The following is a 27,027-nucleotide window of genomic DNA, read 5'->3' on the forward strand; positions in this document are numbered from 1 at the left end:
TACACAACTCTTATACTTGAGCATTCATGAAAAAAAACTGTAGTCCGCGCGGGACAGGTTCGCTGTAACCCGCTCGACGACTAACCCGCTGCGGTACGGAACGGGATGGGTAAACCTGTTTGACATCTCTAATGTGCCGGACATGCCGGACATACATCTATAAAAAAAAATATTACATCATCCATGAATGTTTCATGAAGAAACATTAAAAATGAACGGTAGTTAAGAGTCGTACGTAGAAATACATTGGTTTATTTTCTGTCTTATTTTCATATATGTTTGCTTAATATATGTGTCATCTCCGTTGAAAAATTTCATTTAACCTTTGTTAATATTTGTTACATATAGATATACTGGACCAAATTTTGACCAAATTTCTTTTAAATTAATAATATAACAAAAAGTATGTCTTATGAAAGAGTTTGGAGGTTAATAGTTGTGGTAAACTATGCGTGATACCTGTTGAATCCTAACACCAATAATCAAGCTTAAGGGTCTAATTAATCAATAAGTAAATGTTTAGGAGTCAAAAGTTTTTTCTATTAAAATGTTTAAGCTATTTGTCGAAGAGAAAATACAAAAGACTATGAACTCGACGTCAGTGACTTTTTTTTTCTCACTAGTTCTAAATTGTATGTTGTCCTTTTCTTTCTTCATTGACTTCGAATGGTGACCATTGTTCCCCTCCCTCCCCCCGCGCAGTTAACACTAACAAAAATCTCTACATATATTATATATCTATACATTTTTATAATTGTTAGAACTGCACCGCAGTTGAACCGCTTGTCCCGCACCGCTCAAACCGCAATCACCATTCGGAGCCATCGAGCCAGCCTGCGTGCAAGTCTTGCTTATCCCGCGTTGTCCGTTAATACAGAGACAAGCGTAATGTCATAGTCAATAAATGTATACATCTTTCATGCATGTCAGTGAATTACACTTTATGTAAGACAATATACAGAAATTCTGCTTAATTGACAAAAAAAGAACAACTTGACATATTTAGACGCTTGAGTTATATTAGAAACAGTTTTTTTTTTTTGAACAACGGTTATCATATTAAAAAACGGAAAGAAAGGAGTTGGACCCGTAGGCAGGTTTTAAACAGAGGAAATTAAACAGTCATGGGCCTGAAGGGCCTGTTTTGCTAAGAAATCAGTTTCCCTGTTCTGAGAACGAGGGATGAACTGGAACCCGATAGAGACGAAGAGAGAAGAGAGGCGATCGATGTCATGGAGAACGCCGTAGACCTCTTTGATCTGACTCTTGTTGACGATAGCTCTGATGAGCGTTTGGCAATCCGAGAAGACAGTTGTGGTTTGTACTCCCGCTTTGATCAATTCCTCAATGCCGTTCCGGAGAGCGAGTGATTCGGCCATAAGGGGAGAGTTGACGTTGTCGAAGATCTGTGATCCTGATCGGGCATGGTGCGGGAGGTGTTTGTTAAGGATCCATGCAGATCCCGCTCGCTTAGCTGTGGAGTCCCAGGCGGCATCGACGAAACAGGGGTTCTCAGTATCTAGACTAATCAACCTGATTGGAGCAGTTCTTTGCGGTATGTTTGGGTTTGTCTTTGATATCATTACCACCTGTGCCTGATCCCATTCGAGTGCTGCTGCTAGGCCTCTTGTCGCGATCTCAATAGGGGGGTTGGATTTGTCTTCGAAGATGAGCTTGTTTCTGGCTGTCCAGAGGGACCAACAGACCCATGGAAGGAGGGGGGATCGGACCCCTATGGGGGGAGACAGAGAGCTTGGCGGAATTTGACTATTGCAGCTTTGAAGTCCATATCCTCAGCTATGTGAACTGGCGTTTTGAAAGGAACATGGTTCCAGACTTCTTTGGCAAAGGGGCAGTGGAAGAATGTGTGCATTGCAGTTTCAACTTCTTTACACCGAGGGCAAAGGACTGCAGCGTTTAAACCTCTCTTCTGAAGTTCTACCCCTAAAGGTAAAGCTCCTTGAATAGTCGACCACAGGAAGAGCTTGAGCTTTGGAGATGATTTTGTTGACCAAATGTCCTTTAACCAATTAAACTCTGCCTCAGGTTGAGAGATGGGAGTACTAGGGGAATGAGTAGCCTGTGCTGTTGCATTGTACCCTGATCTTGCTGAATAAATTCCCGTGGTGAGAGGGGTCCAGATATAGGCATCCTCAGCTCCTTTCCTACTTGGTCTTAGGCTTTGGATTTGCGTACTGAAAGCTGGTAAGAACTGATCAATCCTTTTCTTATTCCAAAGGAGATCACTCGTGAGGAGGTCTGATACTCTCAGGTCAAGAGCAGATTCATGAACTGGTCCCATTGGTTTGACGCTGCTGTCTAGGGAGATCCATGAATCTTTCCAGACCTTTGTGTTTTGACCATTTCCAATGGCTTTTCCCAGGTGTTCTTGGAGTAAGTCGCGGCCATGGAGAATGCTTCGCCAACCATGTGAGCACACCGCTGGGAGTTGGGCCTCTAAGAAGCTCCTTTTGTGGCAATATTTACCGGTAAGTACGCGAGCTAGTAGACAATTAGGTACGGTTAAGACTCTCCAAGCAACCTTTGCCAGTAGTGCTTGATTAAAGATTTGTATATCCCTTAATCCTAATCCTCCAGAGGCTTTCGGTTTGGTAAGCTTATCCCAAGCAACCCAGCACATCTTTCTCTTTTCAGTTGTGTCGTCCCACCAGAACCTAGTCAGAGTAGATTGAATTCTTTTGCAGAGGCTCATAGGAAGCTGGAAACACGACATGGCGTAGGTTGGGATAGCTGTTAGGACCGACTTGAGCATGGTGAGTTTACCAGCTCGTGATAAGAATCGCGTAGACCAGTTGGAGGCTCTCTGTCTGATCCTGTCGACTATTGAGGTAAACAGATCTCTCTTCCTTCTACCAAAGTGCTCCGGGAGTCCTAGATATTTCCCCACCCCACCTTCTTTATGAATCCCCAAGATGTGTTTTGCAACTGACTTTGTTTCTTGTGGGGTTTTGACAGAGAAGGTAATAGAAGATTTGGATATGTTGACCTTTTGACCAGATGCTCTTTCATATTCCCTTAAGATCTTGGACAGAGAGAGGCAGCTCTCCGATGATGAGTTGCAGAACATCATAGTGTCATCTGCAAACAGCAGATGATTTACCCGGGGACTGCCTCGAGCAACGCGGATTCCCCTCATAGTTCCATCAAGTTCAGCGTTTCTACAAAGGCCAGAGAGGAGTTCTCCACACAGGATGAAGAGATAAGGAGAGATCGGGTCTCCTTGCCTTATGCCACGGTGAGGTTTCACTTTCCCATATACTGAGTCGTTTATTAGGAAGGAATATGATACTGTCGAAATGCATTGCATCACCCAGTTAATCCACTTAGAATGAAAGCCTAGTCTTGTCATTACTTGTAGCAGAAATTCCCATTCGACGCGGTCATATGCTTTTGACATATCCATTTTAACTGCCATTGAGCACTGTTTTTTGGCTTGAGAGGTCTTGAGATACTGCAGCACTTCATGCGTTATTAACACATTATCAGTAATTGCTCTGCCAGGGATGAAGGCAGACTGATTCTCTGAGATGATCTCTTTGAGGACCGGCTTCAGGCGCAGGGAGAGGAGTTTGGATATCACTTTGTAGTAAACATTGCACAAGGCAATAGGTCTGTACTCTTCAACTCTCTTTGCTCCTTGGATTTTAGGAATCAGTCTAACATGAGTTTCATTCAGGCTAGTGGGCATGATTCCAGTTGAGAAGAAACGCTGGATTTCTTGGATGATGGAGGGGCCAATCACCTCCCAATTTGAGTGAAAGAAGCTCGCGGAGAAGCCATCTGGACCGGGGGCTTTGTCTGCGTGGATAGCAAACAAGGCCTCTTTTATCTCTATCGGGGTTGGGTCTTTTATGAGGGCTTCATTCCATTCTGCTGTCACACATGGTTTAAGAGCTCGAGAGATAGTGTCCCCAATCTCATCTCTCGGGTTGGCTGTAAATAGGTTATCATAGAAAGAGCAGATCAGGTCTGAGATTTGTTCCTCTTCAAATAGAGGTACTCCATCCTCTTTCTCTAGGAATATTAGAAACAGTTTAAACTTAAATTACAATTGGTTAAAAACTAGCCTTAATCCATTAATCGAATAAACTATTTGGATGTGCATGCTCGAGTAGTCAAGTGTTGAACAAAATTACTAACTCACGTAAAACAAACAAATACCCTTGAAGGGAGCATTATTTTTAATAGGTATATATGCTGATTTTGTTCATAACAATATATATTGGTCGTCATGTTTCTTGCTTTATTTGCTTGGAAAAAAAAACTTAAATACATGTCACAAATCCCACAACACTCATGTCGCACTTATTACCTTCGAACCGGTATACCTTGTTCGTTCTTCCAGAAGTTTTCAGCATCGATCAAGGTTTTAATATCAACCAACCTCTCGAAATTGTCTTTGAAATATTTAACCCCGTAGACTTTACCTTCCTCGTACGTGGAATTCACACTCGACCCTATGTCAAGATCTCGGTAGTTAAAAAACGCTTCCCTCGGATTTTTAGACACGTACGGACTCATGAATTCATACATCTCTCTGGCACGTGCCAACTGATTCTTCTCCACGTCCTCTCCAGCTTCCGACCAGCTTACGAGATACTCGATCTTGTACAAATTGCCTGCTCTATGTGGGAACGGTGTCCTCGAACTCGGTATCTCACCCATTCTTCCTCCATACGGATTGAAAAACATTCTGACATTCTCAACCTCCACCAACTTTTTGAGTATTAAACCGAGACCGATTCTCGAAATTGGACGTTTCACATAGTCCGATTTTCGTTTATGAAACGCCTTATTCGTCACGGTCCGGTTTAGTAGTACAGAAATCGGTGTACCGGTTGGAAAACCGGCCCAGAACACAACCGATTCGATCCATCTCATCTCAGTACAATCGGTTCTCTTGAGCTTTAATTCAGGGAAATCCCGGTTCATCACGTTGAAAGTCTTATCCGACCCGCCTAGATACATCCCAATGAAAGAGGCCAAAACCATCTTTTCACCAGGCTTTGTACCGTTGACCAAAGTCAACGTAAGCCTCACGAACAAGTTTCGGTCTGTACTATGAGCAAAACTCTGCCACTTCATAATAAGATCAACCGCTCCTTCTGCGACGGTTCTTCCGACGTTAAAGACCGTAACTTTCTCCGGCACGGGAACAAGCCGGATCTTGTAGCCTAGCACAACGCCAAAACTGGCCGCTCCACCTCCTCTTATCGCCCAGAAACGGTCTTCTCCCATTGAAACACGGTCGGTGAATATGTTCCCGTTGGAGTCAACAATCCCAGAGCCGACAACGTTGTCTACGGACAATCCGTACTTTCTCATTATCGTCCCGTATCCTCCTCCGCTAAAATGTCCACCAACGCCTAATGTTGTACATAAACCCGCCGGGAATCCAAGAACGTTGCTCTTTTCAGCGATACGGTAGTAAAGCTCTCCCGTCGTAACGCCGGCATCGACCCAAGCCGTCCCGTCGGTGAGATTCACGTCGACGGTTCTGAAACTAAACATGTCGAGGACGAAGAATGGGACGGTTGACGTGTAGGAGAGTCCTTCGAAGTCGTGGCCACCGCTTCGGATCCTAACCTGAAGCGAGAGTTCGCGGGCGCATCCTAGCGCCGCCTGAATGTGTGTCCACGTGGCGGCTGCGACTATGGCGAGTGGTTTTGGGGTTGTGGGTTTGTCGAAACGGAGGTTAGGTATGCGGCTGCGGAGTACGGTGGTGAAGGAGGAGTTTGTTGGGATGTAGGCTACGGCAGAGTTCGGACTCGCTGGATCCGTCGGCTGTCGTTCCAGACATCGGAGGAAAGCCACCGGATCGGTCACGGGTTGTGAAGTGGCAACTGAGTTTAAGATCAGTAGCAGAGTTATAACTAGTAACTTTTCCATGTTTTGTGTTGTTTGGGAGTTTCGATTATAAGTTTGAGAGCTTGTGTGCGTATTTATATAGAGGAGATTTAAAGTTCAAATTTTCTCTAATAATATATAGTACTTTATACATTTCTTTTTCAAGTTTTCTTTGCTTAACAGCTAAAGTTTGTTCCCCCGCTTAAATCTCATAGTCGACCAATCATATTTGACTTAGACTTTTACATATTGTATTGTATTTTATGAGCACTCTTGTACACGATAGCGGATAAGTAACATGTCATTATCTAAATATATGATTTTTGAATATCTGGTTTCATACGAAAGGTTATGATGATTTAATATATACTAGATTTTAACCCGCACATTCGTGCGGATATTTTTTCATTTTATAAATGCATTAGATGTTATTACAAATTTTTTAAATATAAAATTTTCATTTTAGTATTATATATTATGTAACTCTATAATATTATTGTTTATATTTTTTATTCAGCATTATTCATATATAGTAATTTTTAATACATTTTACTTTGTTATTAATGTTTATTTCTTACTAATATATTTTTTTGAGTTAGATACAATAAAATAATAATATGAAATAATCAAATAGAAAACCTCCTTCAAATTTTTTTTTTAATTTATACATTTTTATAATACATTTTAAAATTTTAAAATTTATATTATAGAAAATAAATATGTTCAAGATAATTTATATTTGCATGCTCCATTTAAAAAATATATTTTAATATATATTATTTTAGTATATTACAGAATTTAAGTAAAACAAATTTGTTTAAATATTATAGCCTGTTATTTTAGTAAATTTTATACATAGTAGCATCCATCATATTATTTTACTAAATTTTATTGATATAAGATATTTTTTTGGATGCTATGATATTAAGTTTTTTTTTTAATTATATTTTCAAAATATTCGGTTGCTTTAATTTTTACAACATATATAGTTTGTTTTTTTCCGTGGTGCATTTCAAAAAGTTATTATTTATTATCTGTGATTTAATATTTTGTAAAATGAAATATTATCATTTCGAGTTTGAATATTTATTTTCAAAATTTATATTGTGTCAAGTAAACTTTGAAAAATTACAGTACTATATTTGAGTTTGGAAGATTACATTTTGAATTTGTTTTTGTTACTATATTAATACATTATTTTATAATAAAAATATTTAAATTTTGGTGATATTTTCTAAATTTTCTCAACAGATTTTGTTATAATTAAAGAAAAAATTATAATTAAAATTTGATTTGAAATATTAAAATTTCATAGTTATGACTTAAACTAGATCAAAAACTAGATTAAACTTATGCGAGATGCAGACATGCAGTACAGATCAATAATTTCTGTAAGTTAGGACTTAGGACCAGTTAAAAAAAAAACATTTTTGATCAGATCCGTGTATCGTGCAAGTCTTGTTTTATCACATTCCGCGTTATCCGTTAAGACAGAGAGAAGCTTTGAATATCCTTTTCAATAAATGTATGCATCTTGCATACATGTGAATCTGTGATTATCTGAATGTGGAGGATCGTCAAACAAAAATAGTGGTCCGAATAAAAGAAAATTAGACGATCCGTGCTACCAAATGTGAGAATTCAACAGTTGACATGTTAATTTTCTTTTATATAGTTTGATTTATAGGTTGGCAGATTAGTGGAAGAAATGATAGTCAACTTGTTCGAGCACTTCAACTCCTTTTTGTGAACTTCAAAACTTGTATTTTAAAAGTTACTTAACAAAAACGGGGTAAAAGTTGAATGATGTTGATTCTGAGCATTGTACCTCGTTGGTAAGATAAAAACGTTACCATATTTAGTGATACTTTTTTTTTGACAAAATATTTACTGATACTGCATATCTACTATCATTTTCTTCTATTGAAAATATAATAGCTTGTCATGAGGCAAACTGTCATGAAATCAAGAGTATAGACAAGTTCAAGTCTGAACCTGTTACCATATATTACTTGATCTTTTCTATTATCACTCATTTGTGATTCTTATTTAAGAAACGTCGTTCAAAACAAAACAAAAATATTAAGAAACAGAATGCATGATCCTATTAAGTGATATGTAGTTTTGACAACTTTAACGCATTTCTAAACAAATTAAATACATTTCTAATTCGAAATTAAATGTACAGAAAAATATTACATTCCTTATCTTCTAAAACGTACATGTTTTAATCTTTTTAAAAGAAGAACTTCTCAATATTTTAGGTCTGAGTAATAAAACTAGAGAGCTCAAACCATTAGGTTGTTGACTTTGTTTTTACTATTAAAATATAAATTTTGGTAGAACTTCTCAATAGCGGAAGCAAGAATGTGTCTCTAGGTAATTTCTAGTGACTAGAGAGCACAGGAATGCTCTGCTCGTACCGGAAAAAGTTATCGGGATCAACTCTGCTCTTGACCTTAACCAATCTCTCGAAGTTGTTCTTAAAATACTTCACCCCATAAACTTTACCTTCCTCGTACGTCGAGTTCAAGCTCGTTCCAATGTCAACGTCCCTATAGTTCAAAAACGCCTCTCGTGGATTCTCTGACACGTAAGGGCTCATTGCCTCGAACACTCTTTCCGTCTGGCTCAAGCATTCGTTAGCCACTGCTTCCCCTTGCACGAACCAGTTCGCTGCGTACTGAATCTTGAACATGTTCCCTGCTCGGTGCGGGAACGCTGTTTCCGTCGATGGAATCTCACTCATCCTCCCTCCGTACGGGTTCCAAGCCATTGTCACGTTCTCGTTCTCTAACAGAACCTTGAATATCGCATCCAAACCGGTTCTTGATATCGGTTTTTGGACGTAATCGGATTTTCTCTTGAGGTAGATTTGCTTTTGCGGAATCCGGTTTAGAATAACCGATGTTGGTGCTGTACCGGGTGGGATACTTAGCCAGAACAGAACCGATTCGATCCATTTCATTTCTAGACACTCTGATTTGTTCAGACCAAGCTCCGGGAAATCCGTGTTCATGATTTCTAGAAGCTTAGCCGAATCTCCAAGGAACATTCCCATGAAAGAAGCCTTCACAGTTTTGTTGCTTGTGCTTAAAGTTAACCTTATGAACAGATTGTCGTCGGTCTTGTCTGCGATCTCTTGCCATTTCAATACAAGTTCCGTGGTGTTGACGCCTCCTCTGTTTCCGACAGTTTCCACGTTAAAGACTGTGACCTTCCCTGGAACCGGAACTAGCTTGATCTTCCATGCTAAGACAACACAGAAACTAGCGGCTCCACCGCCACGTAAGGCCCAGAAAAGATCTTCCCCCATCGAGCTACGGTCCAACACTCTTCCCTTAGCATCAACGATCTTTGCGTCTATAATGTTATCGATCGATAAACCGTACTTTCTCATCATGTTTCCGTAACCGCCACCGCTAAAATGTCCACCAGCGCCTAAACCGGGGCATATTCCGGCAGGAAATCCACGGAGATCGTTGCTTTTGTTGGCAACTCCGTAGTAGATCTCTCCGAGTGTAGCACCGGATTGGACCCACGCGGTGTCGAGTTTAGGATCAAACTCGATAGAACGGAGGTTGAACATGTCTAGGACGACGAACTCGACTGTTGATAAATACGACATCCCATCATAGTCGTGGCCTCCGCTTCGGATACGGAGCTGGAGGCTGAGTCTTTTGGCGCAGGTGATCGTGGCCTGGATGTGAGTAACGTCTGCGGCTGCTACGATCGCGACGGGCTTACGTGTCGTGTTGTTGAAGTAACGGAGGTTACGGACGTAGTTGTTGAGGATTGTGAGGAAACTAGGGTCTTGTTGAGTGTATGTGAAGTTTTGTATTGGGAAATTTGGATTTGAGGGTTTAAAATCTGTGGTGCACTGTGAGAAAACGTCTTCGAGTCTTGGTGGTGATGCAAATGATGTTGAGATTGTAAAGAAGAAAATAGTGATGATTAGGGTGTGGATTGTTAGGGATTTCATTCTCTTTGCTTATCTTTACCACCCTCCTTTGTTGAATATGGTTTCCAAGAGGGGTTTGCACTTCTTATAGATTTATTAATTTGGCATGGATAGACAATCGGCTATCCTTGTAAATGCGTATCTTACAGATAAGATTGATATCCTTGTAAATTATTCAATTACACAACGTGGAGATTCAGTGTTTATAATATGGTGATTTATTTCCTAAACGTCTTGCATTGTAAGTTCAACGTAATCCGGTCTATTTATTGAATGTTAGTTCAAAAAAAAAATGTTAGTTGTATATAATTAGATTATAGAAACAATATTCTGAAAATATGCCATCATCTTCATCTGTATCGTTCTTCCCGGAAAAGAAAAAAAGGTGAGAAATATTTTAATACTTTTTATAAAGTTCAAAATATTGAAGAATTTGTTCTTTATTACTTATTAAAAAACAGTCTTCCGTTTTTATGTTTTTTTCCTTAAATATTTGATCACTTTTTTTGTCAGGGTGCGCTGCATACTCCATATTAACAATGTTATTAAATTATAGATTGTAATTAAGTAGGATATACATCTAGCCATCTCTATTATTAAAAGAGAAGTACCAATATAAATTACCCCTTAGTTTTCAAAGTTATTTACATTTGAATGCCACTGAAATAATAAATTTACCTACCTTTTAGTATTCTTGTCTTTTATAGTTTAATTAATGTATTTTCCTAAAATAAAGTATAACAAATTATGTTTATTTATTTAAAAAATGTTTCCTATAATCTAGGTAAACAATAAATTATACTTAATCAATGTCAAAAATATAACAAGATTTTATTATTACGGGGGTGATTATTTTTATTTTGGTATATTAACGACGTCTAAAAAACATAAAAGTGTTATAAAAATACATAATATAAACCACAAAATTTTAAATAAAATATTAAATTATTTAATCGTATAAATCAAATATAAAAACAGATAACCATTTTATTTTACATTAAAATTTTGATCCATAAAAAATACATTTGCACGAACACACGAGTTATATTTTAAAAATATGGTTGTAACAGTTGACGGGTCAAAAAAATAAAATAAAATTATTCATTATAAATTTCTAAAATGATTGTGTTTAGAAATATATTAAATAATTATTTAGTATATATATATATAAATTTTAAAACATATATTACCATTTATATAAGATAAATATTTTTTTTTGCAAACCAAAAATAAATACCCGCGCGAATGCGCGGGTCAAGCTCTAGTATTCAATTACTATTCCAACTATATATGACAACATCTGTTAGACTATTCTTTTTCACAACAATTGATTTTTTATTGATTAATCGAAATGGGTGCAATTGGATTGCAAATCTCTATTATTAAAAGAGAAGTACCAATATAAATTACCCCTTAGTTTTCAAAGTTATTTACATTTGAATGCCACTGAAATAATAAATTTACCTACCTTTTAGTATTCTTGTCTTTTATAGTTTAATTAATGCATTTTCCTAAAATAAAGTATAACAAATTATGTTTATTTATTTAAAAAATGTTTCCTATAATCTAGGTAAACAATAAATTATACTTAATCAATTTCAAAAATATAACAAGATTTTATTATTACGGGGGTGATTATTTTTATTTTGGTATATTAACGACGTCTAAAAAACATAAAAGTGTTATAAAAATACATAATATAAACCACAAAATTTTAAATAAAATATTAAATTATTTAATCGTATAAATCAAATATAAAAACAGATAACCATTTTATTTTACATTAAAATTTTGATCCATAAAAGATACATTTGCACGAACACACGAGTTATATTTTAAAAATATGGTTGTAACAGTTGACGGGTCAAAAAAATAAAATAAAATTATTCATTATAAATTCTAAAATGATTGTGTTTAGAAATATATTAAATAATTATTTAGTATATATATATATATATATAAATTTTAAAAACATATATTACCATTTATATAAGATAAATATTTTTTTTTGCAAACCAAAAATGAATACCCGCGCGAATGCGCGGGTCAAGCTCTAGTATTCAATTACTATTCCAACTATATATGACAACATCTGTTAGACTATTCTTTTTCACAACAATTATTTTTTATTGATTAATCGAAATCGGTGCAATTGGATTGCAAATTTATGGAATGAAATTGCATGGAGTCATTCTAGTAGAATCCAATTTTTTTTTATCATTTGAATGGAACAAAAAACAAATCTCATTCCAATGATTCTTTGGAGAATATAGTGTATAAAAAAAAGATGGAATGTAGTTATAAAAACTTCATGATTAAAAAGACTCATGAATGAATAAATGTGAGTAGAATGAAATTCTATTTTTTTTATTCTATAAGTTTCCTTATTCCATTCATCTACATTTCATTTTAAAAAAAAAATCATTCATTCATGATTTTTCTAAAATTGATAACCAGTTAACCTGTGAGTGTGACCAAGGAATGAAAATAAATAATGCAGTCCTTATTATTCATATTTCTTTTTTACAATTTATAAGGAATAGTTTTTCCTTCTCATTCATTCTCATTCCTTTTATTGTAAAAAAGGAATGAATGGAATAATTTGTTCTTCACAATTTGTTCTCATTCTTTTTTACAATTTGTTCTTCACTAAAATTGATAAAGAATAATTTTACTTTTCATTCCTATAATTTTATTCATCTGTATTTGTTTCCCTGCTCATTTCTAATGTTCTTATAATGGTGATGGTCACCAGTTAAACTATTTGTAATCTGTATGACCCTAGAAGTCTCATATATGTCACATACTAGGTTAAGATCCGCCCCTTGCACGGAATGAACATTGTATATAAAATTATTTTATGTCTTAAATATTTTTACCTATTACGAAATAATAAATATATATTGAATAATTAAAAGTCAGTAACTATCAAATATAATTAAATTGGTGCGAACATATAAATCAAATTTATTAATCCAAAAAATATTTTTTTAATATTTGATAGGAAATGTAATTAAATTTAAATGATGCTAACATACATAGTATATTTTAGCATATTTTAAATATTAATGTCTATTAAGTGATGATTTCTACTCATATAGTCGTTTTGATCATTTGTATCTTTTATAGAAAAAAAATTTACTGATAACAAAATTTTCATTGTGGGATTAATAGCCCTTAATAGTTTTAGTAATTTATCATTTAAAAAAATAATAAGTTGTCGATGTTCGTTCAAAACTTTTATCAAAAAAAATATTCAAAGTAAATTTTGAAACTTAAATATTGTATTTTATATGGTTTATAGTTTAATTTAAAATGATATATATATATATATATTAATCTTAATAATTAATTAAATTAGACTTTTTGCTTATATGATTTTGTAATCATTTGTATTTTGTCATAACAAAAATTTAAACCAAGGATCATAAAATTTGAATGTGAGACTTTTAACAGTTTTAGTAATTTATAGTTGTTTGTAAAAATTCAAAATATAACATATACAGAAAAATCTAAATTTTTATTATATAGTAATTGTGGTTGTTTAATTTATTTAATAGTTTAAAATTAAACAAATATAATAGAATATACACTAATTTTTATCAAATATGTATTATTCAAATCATTAATTGTCTTATATATACTTTAGCCACATTAGGCAATTCCGTAAATTTTATTTAAGGAAATAATAAAGTACATTAATGCTGAATTTATTGTTAGTTTAATAAAAAGCTTATTATATAATTAGATGGACGAGCATATTTCTCTAATGATTCTAAGAATCATCCTAGTGATGACATGTGGCTACAAAAAGAAGTTGTAATGCTTCTCAAATAATATATAGGGGATATAGGGGATATGTCATATAAACATAGCCAACAAAGAAGTCTGTTTGATATTAGTATAACTCTCATAGAAAAACATAACTAATTCAGGGAAATCAAACAAAAAACCTCTCTCATCGCTCTTTATTCTCTCTAAGAAACAACACCAACAAAAGCAAACCCTAGCTCCGGCCGCCGTATCTGGGGCCGGAGACGCCCCCTTCTCCTTTTTTCCTTTGCTCTCACCTTTTCCTCTATATCCTAAGCTGAGATGCTCGCCTTTCTGTGACTGTCTGAGATCTTCTTCCAAAAAGTCATTTGCGACAAATGGAGGCAGATACCGGTGTTTTATGGACAGACGGCAAGACCCAAGAAAGATGGAGGCTGGTGAGAGTCGGATTTTAGACCGAAGATTCATGTCAGATCAGGTTTCCCATTTTTGAGATCTATGACGAAATCTTCACGGATATAGCGCATGACTCGGCGTAGACGTCCTCTCCACCTTGGATCTACCTCCCCTCGTGGTTGTGAGATTGCTGGAAGAGTGGTGTGAACGAACGACATAATGGGGTTTGTCCTCTGGATTCCGGAGGCGACGCGTGGCAAGGTCTTCCAACGATGGAGTTGTCAACTAGAGGAGGGGACATTGCTGGCAAAACGCGGTGGAGTTGCTACATCCCAACGCTGGTGACGGTATGGTGGTCGCTCCGGTGGTAGGAACTACACACTTCTTGAAGCCGCGACTTAGTGTTCCCATTTGATGACGTCGTAATCCAGGTCGCTTTTCATTCTGGACTCGTGTTCGGTTTTAGGCTGATGATACAGCTAGTGATGGCCGGAAGAGGAGCTCAAGTCGGAATGCGCCTTCTGGTGTTGATACTGTGGTACACGGACTGAACTCGAATCATTAGGAGACCATCAGTCTGGTTTTTGATTAGTACCGACTGTGATTTTTTTTTTTGTGTGTTTAATACAATGCTGGATTAGATTGGGTAGTGTAGGATCTATCTATGTGATCATGGTGATACTAAATCCTGGTATTGTGTGTGGGGTTAAAATCTCGGAGAATTTGTAATCTTGTAGTTTACAAGTGATTAATATAAAGTTGAAAATGAGCCAAAAAAAAATTCAGGAAAATCAAACAATTGCGCCCCAAAGTCCTTCCTACTACTAGTCAGGACCTCCTGATCATTTTTTTTAATATAAAAAGTCCATTCCACTATGCTGCTTGCACTACCAGAAGCCCACGATCAATCAATTTGGCATATAAATATAGTGGGACTAGTGAAAGGGCCTATGCGAGAGAGCACAAGAATAAAGTGTGAGAACTTAAGATAAACAATTTTGATTCACTTTTCATTATTGTATGTGACCTGTATATGATTATTAGTACGCTCTACTCAGTACCGTCTCAAATTATTTCTTGACACTGTTTACAAAAATATTAATACATTCACTTTTCCACTGAATTGGATCCTTCTAAAAGAGAAAAGTAACAAAGGGTTAGAGAAAAAACCAACAAATACAAACCAGAACCATAAACAGCGCAGAGCACATAGCTCATTTCCACCTTCTGGACCTAGGGATGTTGTAATGGGCAAAATTACCCGACCCGGCCCGAACCCGAATTAAACCCGCCCAATAAATACCCTAAACTAAAAAACCTGAAAAAAACCCGGTATCATTAGGGTAACCCGCGAAAAACCCGAAACCTTTAGGGTTACCCGTGGGCAACCCGTGAAAAACCCTATCTCTATTTTATTTAAAGTTTTGTGGGTTTTTAGTTAAAACTTTATAGTTTTAAGCTAAATTTAAATGTATTGAATATTTAATTTTTAATCATGTTTTGAATACAATTTGATTAATTTTCAATCATAATGATGCATTCAACTGAAATCAGTTTAGAGTTGTAACCAATTCAAACAATAGTTAGAGTTTCTTGTCTCCCATTGTATCTGTTTGGGATTGTATCTACACAAGTATAAAAGTGCAAATCATTTTCAAAAACATTCTCTTTTCACGAGAGTATAAAAAACAGAGTATTAAGATATATTATCAACTTAAAGAAACAGATTCAGAAACATAGTATCATTTTAACATAGTATCAACTCAAAGAAACAGACTCAGAAACATAGTATCAACTCAAAGAAACAGACTCATAATCACCCAAGACATTTCATATAGATCATCACATAAGATCAAGGTAGCCTTCTGAAATAGATCTCCACTGTTTGAAGAACCTGATGGATGACTTCTTATGGATGCTAGTTGCTACCTACCTGTACACGTACACAAGTTGAGTATCAGACCAAAGTTAGCTAAAATAATATCACCTAAGAGTTTTGAGAGCTGTTCAGTCAAGTTTCAGAGTATCTAAACTATGGTCAAGTTTCAGAGTATCTAAACTATGGTTAATATACTAAAATAATATTACCTAAGAGTTTTGACCTCATATTGCAGAACTACTTGTTGTGGTTGTTGGATCCTTGTTTAAGTTGTCTTCATCAAAATAATCTTCAACATCACCTGAAATTATAAAATAAAATTTGTAGTTACATAAAAGTTCATATATGAAATCAGAAACCAAATATCAAAACTAATAATCTACCTTCAAATTCAGCAAAACCTCTTAACCAGTTTCGAGTGCAAAGTAGTGCTTGAACATTTTTTGGAAGAAGACGGTTTCTGTAAGGACTAATCACCCGTCCTCCAACGCTAAATGCTGATTCCGATGCCACAGTTGTGATTGGAATGCTGAGCAAATCACATGCAAGAGAAGCTAAATCGCCATAGCGCTGTCCTTGATCTTTCCAATAACCTAAAACCTCTATGTCGGTAAAAGACCTCGTATCTAGCCTAGGATCTTCTAAATACATCTCCAGATTTGTCTTCTTATTGTCTAGACCAGGCTGGATGCTCCTCTCAAGTTCAAACAGATCCTACGTTATTGTATTAAACAAGCATCACATTAGATAGATAACAATTATGATATATGAATTTATAAGCTACAAAAGACTTACATAATTCAGATCATCTTCTAATGGTGACTCAGTAAGAAGCTCATATGGAGTCGGTGTTGCTGAAGAGGTTGAAGAAGAACTCCGAAAATTAGCTCCATACTCTTCATAAAGCTTTTTCAAATTCTTCTTAACAACTTCAACCTTTTTCTCAGCGTTTCTAGGATCCACTTTGTCATAAGCTGTTCTAAGTATTTGCAGCTTCAATCTCGGATCTAAAACAGCTCCCATAGCTAGAACAAGACTGTATTCATCCCAATACTTAGAAAACTTAACTCTCATTTTCTTAGCCATCTCTTTCATTACAGGATCATCACAACTGGCATACTTCATCAGTAAGCGTTCAATTTTCCACACTTGTAGAAAATATGCATTAGCCGTGGGATATCTAACGCCTGAGAAGAACGTGGTAATAGTGCTGAAAGGCTTCAGAAACTCGCAAATTTTCTTCCCTCGATCCCACTCATCCTCTGAAGGCAGTGATTTGTAGCTCCTGTCACACTCTTTCAAACTAGTGAATGCGTCACGAAACTTCAGAGCTCTAGCAAGCATATCATAAGTTGAATTCCATCTGGTTGGTACATCTAGAGACAATCCAGCTCCACTCCTAATCCCTGCACTCTGAACACATGCTGCGAATGCTTCTATCCTTGACCCGGATGCTTTGACAAACTTAACACTCTCTCGGATATTTTCCAGAAGACCAACAGCAATTTCTAAACCTTCTTTCACTATGAGATTCAAAATGTGTGCACAGCATCTAACGTGGAAGAACTTCCCATCACACAACAACCCGTTGCCGCTAGCCATTTGAAGTCGATGCTTGAGTATCTTCTGCATACTATCGTTATAAGTAGCATTATCCAAGGTCATAGAGAAGACCTTTTTCTCTAATCCCCACTCCTTCAAACAACTAATAAGTTTGTTAGCCACTTCTTCACCAGTATGTGGAGGTTTCAACTCACAGAAGACTAGTATCTTGTTGTTCAACTTGAAGCTCTCATCAACATAGTGAGCTGTCAGCAGATATATCCCGTCATAGTAGTAGAAGCTGTCCACATATCTGAGGTAAAAGATACCCGACCCTTAAATTCTGATAACTCTTTCTTCAGCTTCTCTCTTTCTTCCTCATATCTCTTATAGACATCAGCTCCAGCAGTTTGCCTAGATATATGCTGGCATTTGGGATTCAGGTACTTGTCCCTAGCTCTAACCTTCTCGTACTCAACATATTTGAAAGGCTGATCATGGAAAATAATGATCTCACTGATCATATCACGATCTACTTTCGGATCATACTCACGATCACCACTTGACGGAGGCTTTTTGGGACAGATTTCTAAATGTCGTTTCAAAGAAGATGTTCCTGAGGCAGATTCTGATACTAACTTCTTATCACAATGAATGCAACGACTTCTTCTTTTTCCATCTGCCTCTACTCCTACTACTACGAAATGGTTCCAAACAAGAGACTTCGCGCGTTTAGAATGACTCACAGTTTCAGTTGCTTGAACAGGTTGAGTTTCACTTTGTGCTTGTCCTTGAGTTTCTGCTTCATCATCATTATCAACCTCCATTTGCTCATTCGCAGCCTCAAGAGCTGCTAGTGTGTCAAGTGTTTGTGAATCCATCCTGAAAAAACATTAAACAATCATAAAATTTAAGCTATTATTTAATCTGGTGAGGGAGATTGGAGAAAAACTAGAAATGATTTTAAATGTGCAGTGATAACAATATTTCATTTTTTAAACACACAAACAGTGAAAAAAGACAAAGACAACAATATCAATCGCCACATGTAGACTTTTCATGACAAGTAAGAAACTTGGTAACCATGAAATTAAAGCTTCTACTACGTGCAAAGTTTACACTGTAAACCATAAACACACACACAAAGACAACAATTTCAGTCACCACAAGTCACCAAAGAAAAATCTAAAGAACTCACCGGAGATATGATTACGAGCCGTAGAGAGGACTAAAGAATAAGAAGCGTGAGACTGTCTCACTGAGACACAATGGAGAGAACGAGGAGGAAGGTAATCACGTACGGACCTTCTTCTGGTAACCGCTTTGACTCCTTTCGTTGGGGCCTAAACCAATTAGGATAGAATCAATGGTTAGTCAACCAGATTCTAAAGTTATCAGAATCAAAACAGAAAACCCCATTTCGAAATCTTACCAATGAACCCAATCTAGAATGAATCGTCCCAAGAAAGCGTGTCTAATTTCTAGATCAATGTTTTGTGGCTGTGGCCACGGGAGAAACAAAAAATTAGGGTAAATTATGATATAAAACGAAGTCGTTTCTGTTAATTTTTTTTTTTTTTAAATACCCATCGGGTACCCGAAGCCCGACAGTGTAAACCCGATAGGGTAATAAACAAAACAAGACCCGCCCAACAAAAACCCGCGAGTTTTAAAATCTAAAAGTACGGGTTTTGGGTTTCAAATATCAACCGGGCTTCGGGTACCCTATGGGTAAAAACCCATTATTAACATCCCTGCTTCTGGCATATCCAACGAAACCAAGAGAAAATAAATTCAATAGACTTCAGTTTTTCATAACTCTATGTTTTATGTAAAAAAAATTATAACTCTCTGTTTTATGTTTAAAAAAAAAATTATAACTCGTGCAGTAAACACATCATATATTCTCGCTCTACAGAATCAATAGCTGAAGTACAAAAAGATGTAAAAACAAAAGTAACACCAAACAGATAACCCTCATGTCCTGAAGCAATTAATAGAACCTTCAGTGCCACCATATCTCATTTGAATACAATAAAAAAACGACCAGTCATTGGAATCATACCTCAATTCAAGTCTATAGACTCTCCACTCTCTTCTTCTTTCTCCTTCTCTTTATCCTCTTCTTCTTTCTCCTCTTCTGTCTTCTCAACAGACTCATCACCTACCAAAAATGAGAAAGGAGCAGTTATCATGGTTGAATAAGTCTGAAGAGAAAGGATCAATCAAAGAGAAATAATATTAGCAAACTGTGTTTCTGAATCCAAACAATCTAAACAAGTACTCAGTTAAGAGAATAAAACTAACGTATGAAAGTTTACAAGTACTCAGTTATGACTATAAGATAGAAACTCAGAGAGACCTCATGAGTATACATCAGCAACTCAGAATGAAGCTAAACCCACAACAAAACTTAAAACGATACATATGAAGTAACTCAGGAAACCCAAGTAAGCAAGCACATTACCATAAACATGAGTACAAAAACCAAATAGACTAACTGCAACTAAGCAAATGCGTTGCATTTTATCAGGCAGTGCTGCAGATACCTGAACCAAGATAACATTTAGTTTGTTGAAAGACGCTTCATTACCCGAGAGCTGAAAGACGCTTCATTATCCGAGAGCTGCAAGGAAACATCATTGACAAAGGAGTTAGCATAACCCTCCAATTATATACAGAGAACAACTCAACGCATTCAAAAGTCTATACCGTTACAACGAACAGTTTTAATTGACACTTCGAAAAAAAACAGAACCAGTCCAGGAAGCATTGGTGATTAATAAGAGCAAATAAAATATGCCAAACGTTTTACAAGCAATAACCACTCTAAATAAGCATATGCACTACACCAAAATCTCTCTAAAAGAAATGAGACAACAACTAGGTTAATGCATAACACTCATTGATCAGGACTCTAAACACAAATATTCAGAGAGCCAATTTCATATCCGATGAGAATATGCGTATAATCAACAGATACAAGAGCCTCACAACTAGATTGTTAGCAGTTTTACTGTTTCCACAACAGATACAAACCCACAACAGAGAATCATGAAACGAGATAAGATAAGGAACTTGACTAACTACATCATCATAAACAAAACGAGATTCATCACAAAACTCACAACAGAGAATCATGAAACGAGATCCATCATCACACAACTAAAACTCAAAGTTATAGAAACATAAGACCAAAGCTAAAACTCAAGAATCTTGCCTGAAATTGCGAGAAGAAGAAGTCACACGCCAGAGAAGATGAATCCAGAAGAAGAGATCGCAAAATTTATCTCAAAATTGTAAGATGTTACGACGGCAACGTTGAAAGGGATTTCCCTTTTTCAGTCAAAAAAAAAAAGAAAAAAAAATTATGCATTGGGCTAACCCAATGTCTAACTGGGCTGGACCAAATTGTCCATTGGCAAACTGGATTTTTAGCCCAACTGGACCAAGAAGTATTAGGGCTTAACCATAACCCGCCCAAAACAGTTTGGGCTGGGCTACACCCATGGGCACCCAACCAGTTGACAGCCCTACGTGGATGCGTCTCCGAGGAACCGAGCTAAGAATGTAGCCCTGGCAGTCTTTTGAGATGAAACGGCGCCGTCTACAACCTCCATGGTTGTTCTTATGAAGATCTCTTCGGGAAGCTTCAACGTCCGGGTGACTCTGAAAACGGTGATCTCCGTCACGTTGCCACCGGTGAACGACCTCCGTCACGTTCTGCTCCAACGTCCGGGTGACTCTGAAAACGGTGACGGTTTCAGGGACTTCGACGAGTTTTATTTTGTAGGCTAAAACGAGAAGGACGTGGGCAGTACTGTTGACGTCAAGAAACGTCATAAAGAACAACACTTTGGATCGAAACTGGAACAATTGAGTAGCCCAAGCGAGGAAAGAGTCAAAACACAAACTTTAGGCATGAGAAGACAAAGAGACAGATGTGAATGCGAAGAGGAAGAAGACGCAACCGGAAGGGAGAGCGTTCTCTGCTTTTGTTGCTTTTACTTGGCAACTTGGAGAGCTCTAATGGGATTAAGAACAGAAAGGCCTCGCCATGCTTCTACAACACTCCAATGAGTTCTACACAACTCTGGTTTAGATTTAGGTTAACAAATGTTATACACGATAGTTCAATTATAGGTTGGTTTAATTTAAGTATCTTATACTATAAAGAAGAGCTTCACTCTCTTCTCCTCTTACCACGTCATCAAATAGAGGGAGGAGAGAATGACACGTGTCTACTCTAACCAAAACGCAGTGGTTCATTAAACGTCGTAATGAGTTTCGTATGTAAACGCAAATCTGTCATTATGGGCTTTAATATTGTAAAGAGTCTGGGCCCGGCGTGGAGGAGACGCTCTCACCCTAATACGCTGCAGCGAAGACACGAGGTATGTCACGCCGGCGACGTTTGCGATTTTCTCACCATCTGAAACGGTCTGAGTAAAGGCTTCGTGATTACTTCCATTGATTCGCTCTCCCACTCCGTCTTCTTCAATGCTTTTCGATCTGAGATGCTGTGTTTCAGTATAAATACATGTGAGTTTCCCTTTCGATGATCTCATCATATCTTCGTATCTCGTAAATCTCTTGCCTATATGGTTGTTGCTCGGATCTCTCTTTGTCAGATGCCTCGGTGGTTCTGTGGTGATACTCTATGCCCGTGGTGGAGGTTTATTGGTCTGTTCTGGTATCTCTCTATGAAATTGGAAGCTCGAGCTGCTTCTCGCCTCTCGGTGGTGGTTTTGTGCTACCGCAAGTTTATTGCGGCGAGTAACCCTTGAAGGTGGCTTCTTTGTTTGTTTCTTTAAGGGTTTTTGGTAGCTGGTTTACTCGCTGGACTTTGCCTCATCAGGTCGTTCCTATTTTCTTTTCTTTTTGTGGGTTATTTCATTATTCTTTTGAATTCTGTTGTTTATCAATTTCAGTTAAACCTCTGTATGTTTTCTTGGTGTTTTATTTATCCTTACAGGCCAGGACTGCAAATCTTCAACGGGTCAGAAGATTGTGAACTGAACCTGATCAACAAAAGCCAAGCTAATCACATGAGATCTTTTGGTCAGGGTCAACAGCTATGGCAAGTGGAATGTTTTTGCTTATAATTCCATCATATATTTTTAAATTTAAACTTCAGATTGGAGACGACCTAAAACTATAAATGGAACTGTTGGTTTTGTCTTATCCTTGCAGGCTTGGATTGCAAACTTTTAAAAGAATGTTGTTCAAGCAGATGTGAAATAGAAGTATTCAGACATTTGGAGTTGTGTAGGAAGCATGTAGCTCACGATTTGTCTGTCACTTTTAAAGGTAATTATTTGGTCTCCTCTAATACATTGCAATATATGTCTCTTAATTTGCTCTAGATTAATTATTATTTGGGTCTGATTAATATTTTATTTCTTAGATTTGGTGCAGTGCTCATGAATATGTAGAACCTAATGTGGTAGTTTAGAGAGGATTCGAAAGCTTGCTTGAAAAAGGTATTTTCCAGTTTCTTAGTTTAATGCTCAAAGCTTGACCGTCTGTTGAAAATCTACAAACCAGTACAATACTCTCGCTAACATCCTTGCGCATTTTAATATGTCAAAGAAAATTGAAACCATAAACCGAGGCACCTTATGGTTTTATATGTTGAAAAAGTAACGTAACTCCTCGGTATGAAGATGTGTATAACTTTCTCTGTTTTGATTAGAGAAGCGACGATGACAACTCCGGTGCCGTCTCAGTGGCTGCTAAGGTGAAAGCTGGTGGTAGTAGCCAGGATGAAGGAGCATCTGACAAAGTGAAGAAAGCACGCAAGGCACCGCTTTCTATACTGCTTAAGTTATTTTCTAGGTTTTTTTTTTCTTTTTTGGGTTTGCTTTATGAACAAGTTTGACTTTTGCTCTTGCTATTTTCTATTGATATCTAGAACATCAATTATAAATCTGTTTCATTTCGGATATTATATTGCGTACTTTTCTAATATCAAAGCTTACTATGGAACGTATACGTCACTATAAAACATACAATGTATGTGTGTTGTAGGAAGCCTGAACTTGATGTATTAGCATGTCTTACTTTAAACTGCAGACCTTTGTAGATTGAGCTAAGTTTCTTAAAGGGTCAGTCTGATTGGTAAAATTATGAATCATACATTCTTCAAGTACACGCTTACATGATTACTTTCGCCTAAACGCCATTTGCACTTACAATGTTAATGGTGAGAAATAGATTAAAACAAGGTTTTTCGTAAATAATTGGTCTCTTAGACCATGGATTTCTGAGTATTAATTAATATTATTTTACATTATAAAAGTCCTAGGCTGTATTAAAATTCGTTCAGCTTATTGTCAAAGTCAAAGTAGAACTACAATATATAGCTACAATAAACAACAATATATTACAATAAACAGATGTAGTTTTTTTTTATTATAATTTAAGCAATAAATGTCTTTGTCTAAAAAGTGAACAAGTAAAAAAAAAAGTTAGCAATTCAAATTAAACTAAACTAATGTAATTCAATTGTAATAATGGAGATTAAAGTAAATAGCTGTAAAGTTACAGCAATACACAATATTTTGATAAGAAATAAAAAAAAAGAGCAAATAAAATAAATTAATTGCTCTCTAATAAAAAAAAATACTGTTTTCTTCAAAGAATTGAATCATAACTATGCATGGTATTATGCAAATTAGTCAACATATTTGATTCTCAATATTTAAAGAGCATATATAAGTAAATAATTCATGAAAATAATTGTTCAAATATAATATATAACCAATCTACTAAAACAGAACCAACTCAAATATTTAAGGAAGCTTATATCGAGAGCATAGCGGAAAGTTTAAATTTACATATTAATTCAAATATATAATATTTAAAGAGCATATATATGTAAATAATTCATAAAAATAATTGTTCAAACATAATATATAACCAATCTACTAAAACAAAATCAACTCAAATATTTAAGGAAGCTTGCATCCTAAGCTTAGCGGAAAGTTTAAATTTATATATTAACTCAAATATAGAAGTAATTGAGTATACATTCAGATCAATTACTTCTATTAATGTAAAAAGAAATATATATCTAAAAAGATAAAATGATGTGTACTGTCTGATAAAAAAAAACAAGCTTACATCTTCTAAAATTTGTTTGTGATATGATTGGTTTGAGAACAAAATGATGTGTACTGTCCTTACTGCTTCTAATTTATTCCAAGCCATGAAGGGAACATCTGCACTTTTTGTGAAATTACAGGTTTGCTTTGCTCTCCGTATTAAGACCCAAGATCAATTCAGATGTGTAATTCTGAGAGTTTTATATGGTTCTCTGCGGCAATAGATAACATACAAGAAAATTATTTTGTCAGAGATATATACATATTTTACAATATGGAAATTGTGAATGATGTAGCCGCGATGATATAACAGTATTATATATTTTTTTTTAACACACTTTGTTCATAAATGGAAACATCATAGTAAAGTAACCAAATGTACATTCTTAATACTTAAAGAGGTAAGTACATAATTTAAATGTTATAAAGTATACAGAGGTGATAGTATAGAAAAGTTAAAGAGAATTCTATAATTTATTTGGCTCTGCACACATAATTATAATAACATGTAACTTTTAATAAATCAAATTACAAATGTTCTCATCATGTTTTTTACACCAAAACAATGAAAAGTTAATAGGACAACCTATACTAATATGAAATTTTTTTGGACCCATGTATATTTTGTTTTAAGATGAAAATAATATAATTCCACACAAAAAAAAGAATAGGTCAACAGAAAATTAAAAGCATATATTTTTTTTAGCCATGATTGTGAAAATATCTCAAACAAAAAATACGATTCTAAAAATAAGTAATTGTAAAGAATATGATTTTTTTTAAAAAAATAATTCAATAGCATGAATATAATTCTGAAAATCAGAATGTATTTTACAATAACAAATATTCCGCGTGAAACACAAAAAATACGAGAAACTAACAAAATATTATAAAAATGGAATTAGTCACATAATTTTAAAGATTTTTAAAAAGTAATTGAGAAAAATATAATAAAATAGAACTAAAATAATTAATTATAAAAAATAAATGGAAATTATATTTATATAATAACACATTAAAGAAATCATATGCAAATAAATGTAGTAAGTTCATGAATTTCAAAGAGAGTTTCAATATAACTAATTTAATACTGATAAAAATTTTGTAATTATAAATTTTAAATTGAAACATAATAAAAATGATAAGATATAGGAGTATAAATGAAAGTAGAAAATATAAAATAAACCAATCAAAATATCTATATTACCAAAATAAAGAAGAACACATTTCTATTGAATCATCTCAACCATTAAAGTATAAATTTACTTAATTGCAAAAAATAGTGAAAAATCATATAAAAAACCCATAAAATAAAGCAACCACGAAAATAATTATTCAAACCACATATATAACTAAACCTTCTCAAATAAGAACAACTATTAAACCAATTATACATACTTAACCAATGTGTTTTTCTTTATTTTTTATTTTAACTGTAACATAGAAAATTTAAAATATCTCAGAACCGTTCAGTTCAGATGAATGACAGTAAAATTCAGTGTATGAAATTAAGTAAAAAATATCTTTACTTAATCTATACAAGAATTATTATTCGGGACAAAAAACACAAATAATTTTGACTTTGAAACAAAACCGCCACAAGACTAAAACATCTTCACATATTAGCAAACAACAACTGTGGTTTGGTGAGGCAACTATCTCTATGCCATAATTTCGTTATGCACATGATAAATTAAGGAATGCATGAAATTTATTGATCGTCATGAACAGAAAACCAACATGTCTCGGGCAAACAAATAATGAGATATATCAAGCGTTCCTTATGCGGCGTTTCTATATTGAAAAAGAAGTGTTATGGGACTAATATGATCTTTACAATGCCACCACATCTCAATAACCTCAAAAATATATATAGTGATTGTTATTACTATCACATCGGCCACTACTAAGTTTTCACACTTTCCAGTTTCGTTGTGTTCTTATTTTGATTAGCTTTCTTTTCATTTAATTTAAAATTTTCATTTAATTTAAAATTTTACTTTTAATAAGAAATTCAACTTCAAATAATTACCACTTCCATTCCAATAGCATGTCGAAAAACAATGACTTCAACATAAAGAGTAAATACTTTTATAACATACACAAAAAATTACCCACAATCAAATCTTTCTGAACCTAAATATTACAAACCACAAATAACACACCAAATACGGAATCAAACTTTTTGTAAAAAGAAACAACATGAAGACCATTTGAAGCCCTCACAACATAACAATACCACAACTCTTTAATAAAGAAACAACTATTGCAAACAAGAAAAATATATTATATCATTTATAATTCTTTCTCACCTAAAACTTTCTAAAAGATAAAAATCATTATCATATACATCTCTTGCAAATATAAACCAAAAACACAACACACAAAATCATACAAAAAATAATAACCTAAATCACAAAAAAAATATATCCCGCCCGTAGGGCGGGCCGATCCTAGTATCATATAAACTTCTCTTTTTATACGAGTATATCATTTTAGAT

The 27,027-nt window shown here is 35.2% G+C and overlaps 3 protein-coding genes and 1 long non-coding RNA gene across 4 annotated transcripts; 1 reads left to right on the forward strand and 3 right to left on the reverse strand.

The window, feature by feature from the left end:
- Positions 1-1,100: 1,100 nt before the first annotated feature.
- LOC103828902 lies at positions 1,101-4,319 on the reverse strand. The gene is made up of 3 exons (XM_009104539.1): positions 4,295-4,319; positions 1,747-3,954; positions 1,101-1,684 (listed from the first exon to the last, which is right to left on the reverse strand). The coding sequence occupies exons 1-3, from the start codon at positions 4,317-4,319 to the stop codon at positions 1,101-1,103; spliced, it is 2,817 nt and encodes a 938-aa protein (XP_009102787.1).
- On the reverse strand, positions 4,171-7,517 carry LOC103828801 (berberine bridge enzyme-like 10). The gene is made up of 2 exons (XM_009104441.2): positions 7,209-7,517; positions 4,171-6,237 (listed from the first exon to the last, which is right to left on the reverse strand). Exon 2 carries the CDS (start codon positions 5,908-5,910, stop codon positions 4,330-4,332), a length of 1,581 nt encoding a protein of 526 aa, XP_009102689.1. The 5' UTR covers positions 5,911-6,237; positions 7,209-7,517; the 3' UTR covers positions 4,171-4,329.
- On the forward strand, positions 4,827-26,730 carry LOC108869149. Its single transcript, XR_004449150.1, has 6 exons — positions 4,827-4,838; positions 20,945-21,962; positions 22,052-22,278; positions 22,396-22,730; positions 22,828-22,903; positions 23,116-26,730. It is a non-coding gene; the product is annotated as an uncharacterized LOC108869149 (long non-coding RNA).
- Positions 8,052-10,380, reverse strand: LOC103828803 (berberine bridge enzyme-like 9). Its single transcript, XM_009104442.3, has one exon. It carries the CDS (start codon positions 9,848-9,850, stop codon positions 8,255-8,257), a length of 1,596 nt encoding a protein of 531 aa, XP_009102690.1. The 5' UTR covers positions 9,851-10,380; the 3' UTR covers positions 8,052-8,254.
- Positions 26,731-27,027: the final 297 nt, after the last annotated feature.

Source organism: Brassica rapa, chromosome A07 (genome assembly GCF_000309985.2).
Source record: "Brassica rapa cultivar Chiifu-401-42 chromosome A07, CAAS_Brap_v3.01, whole genome shotgun sequence".
Taxonomy (NCBI): domain Eukaryota; kingdom Viridiplantae; phylum Streptophyta; class Magnoliopsida; order Brassicales; family Brassicaceae; genus Brassica; species Brassica rapa.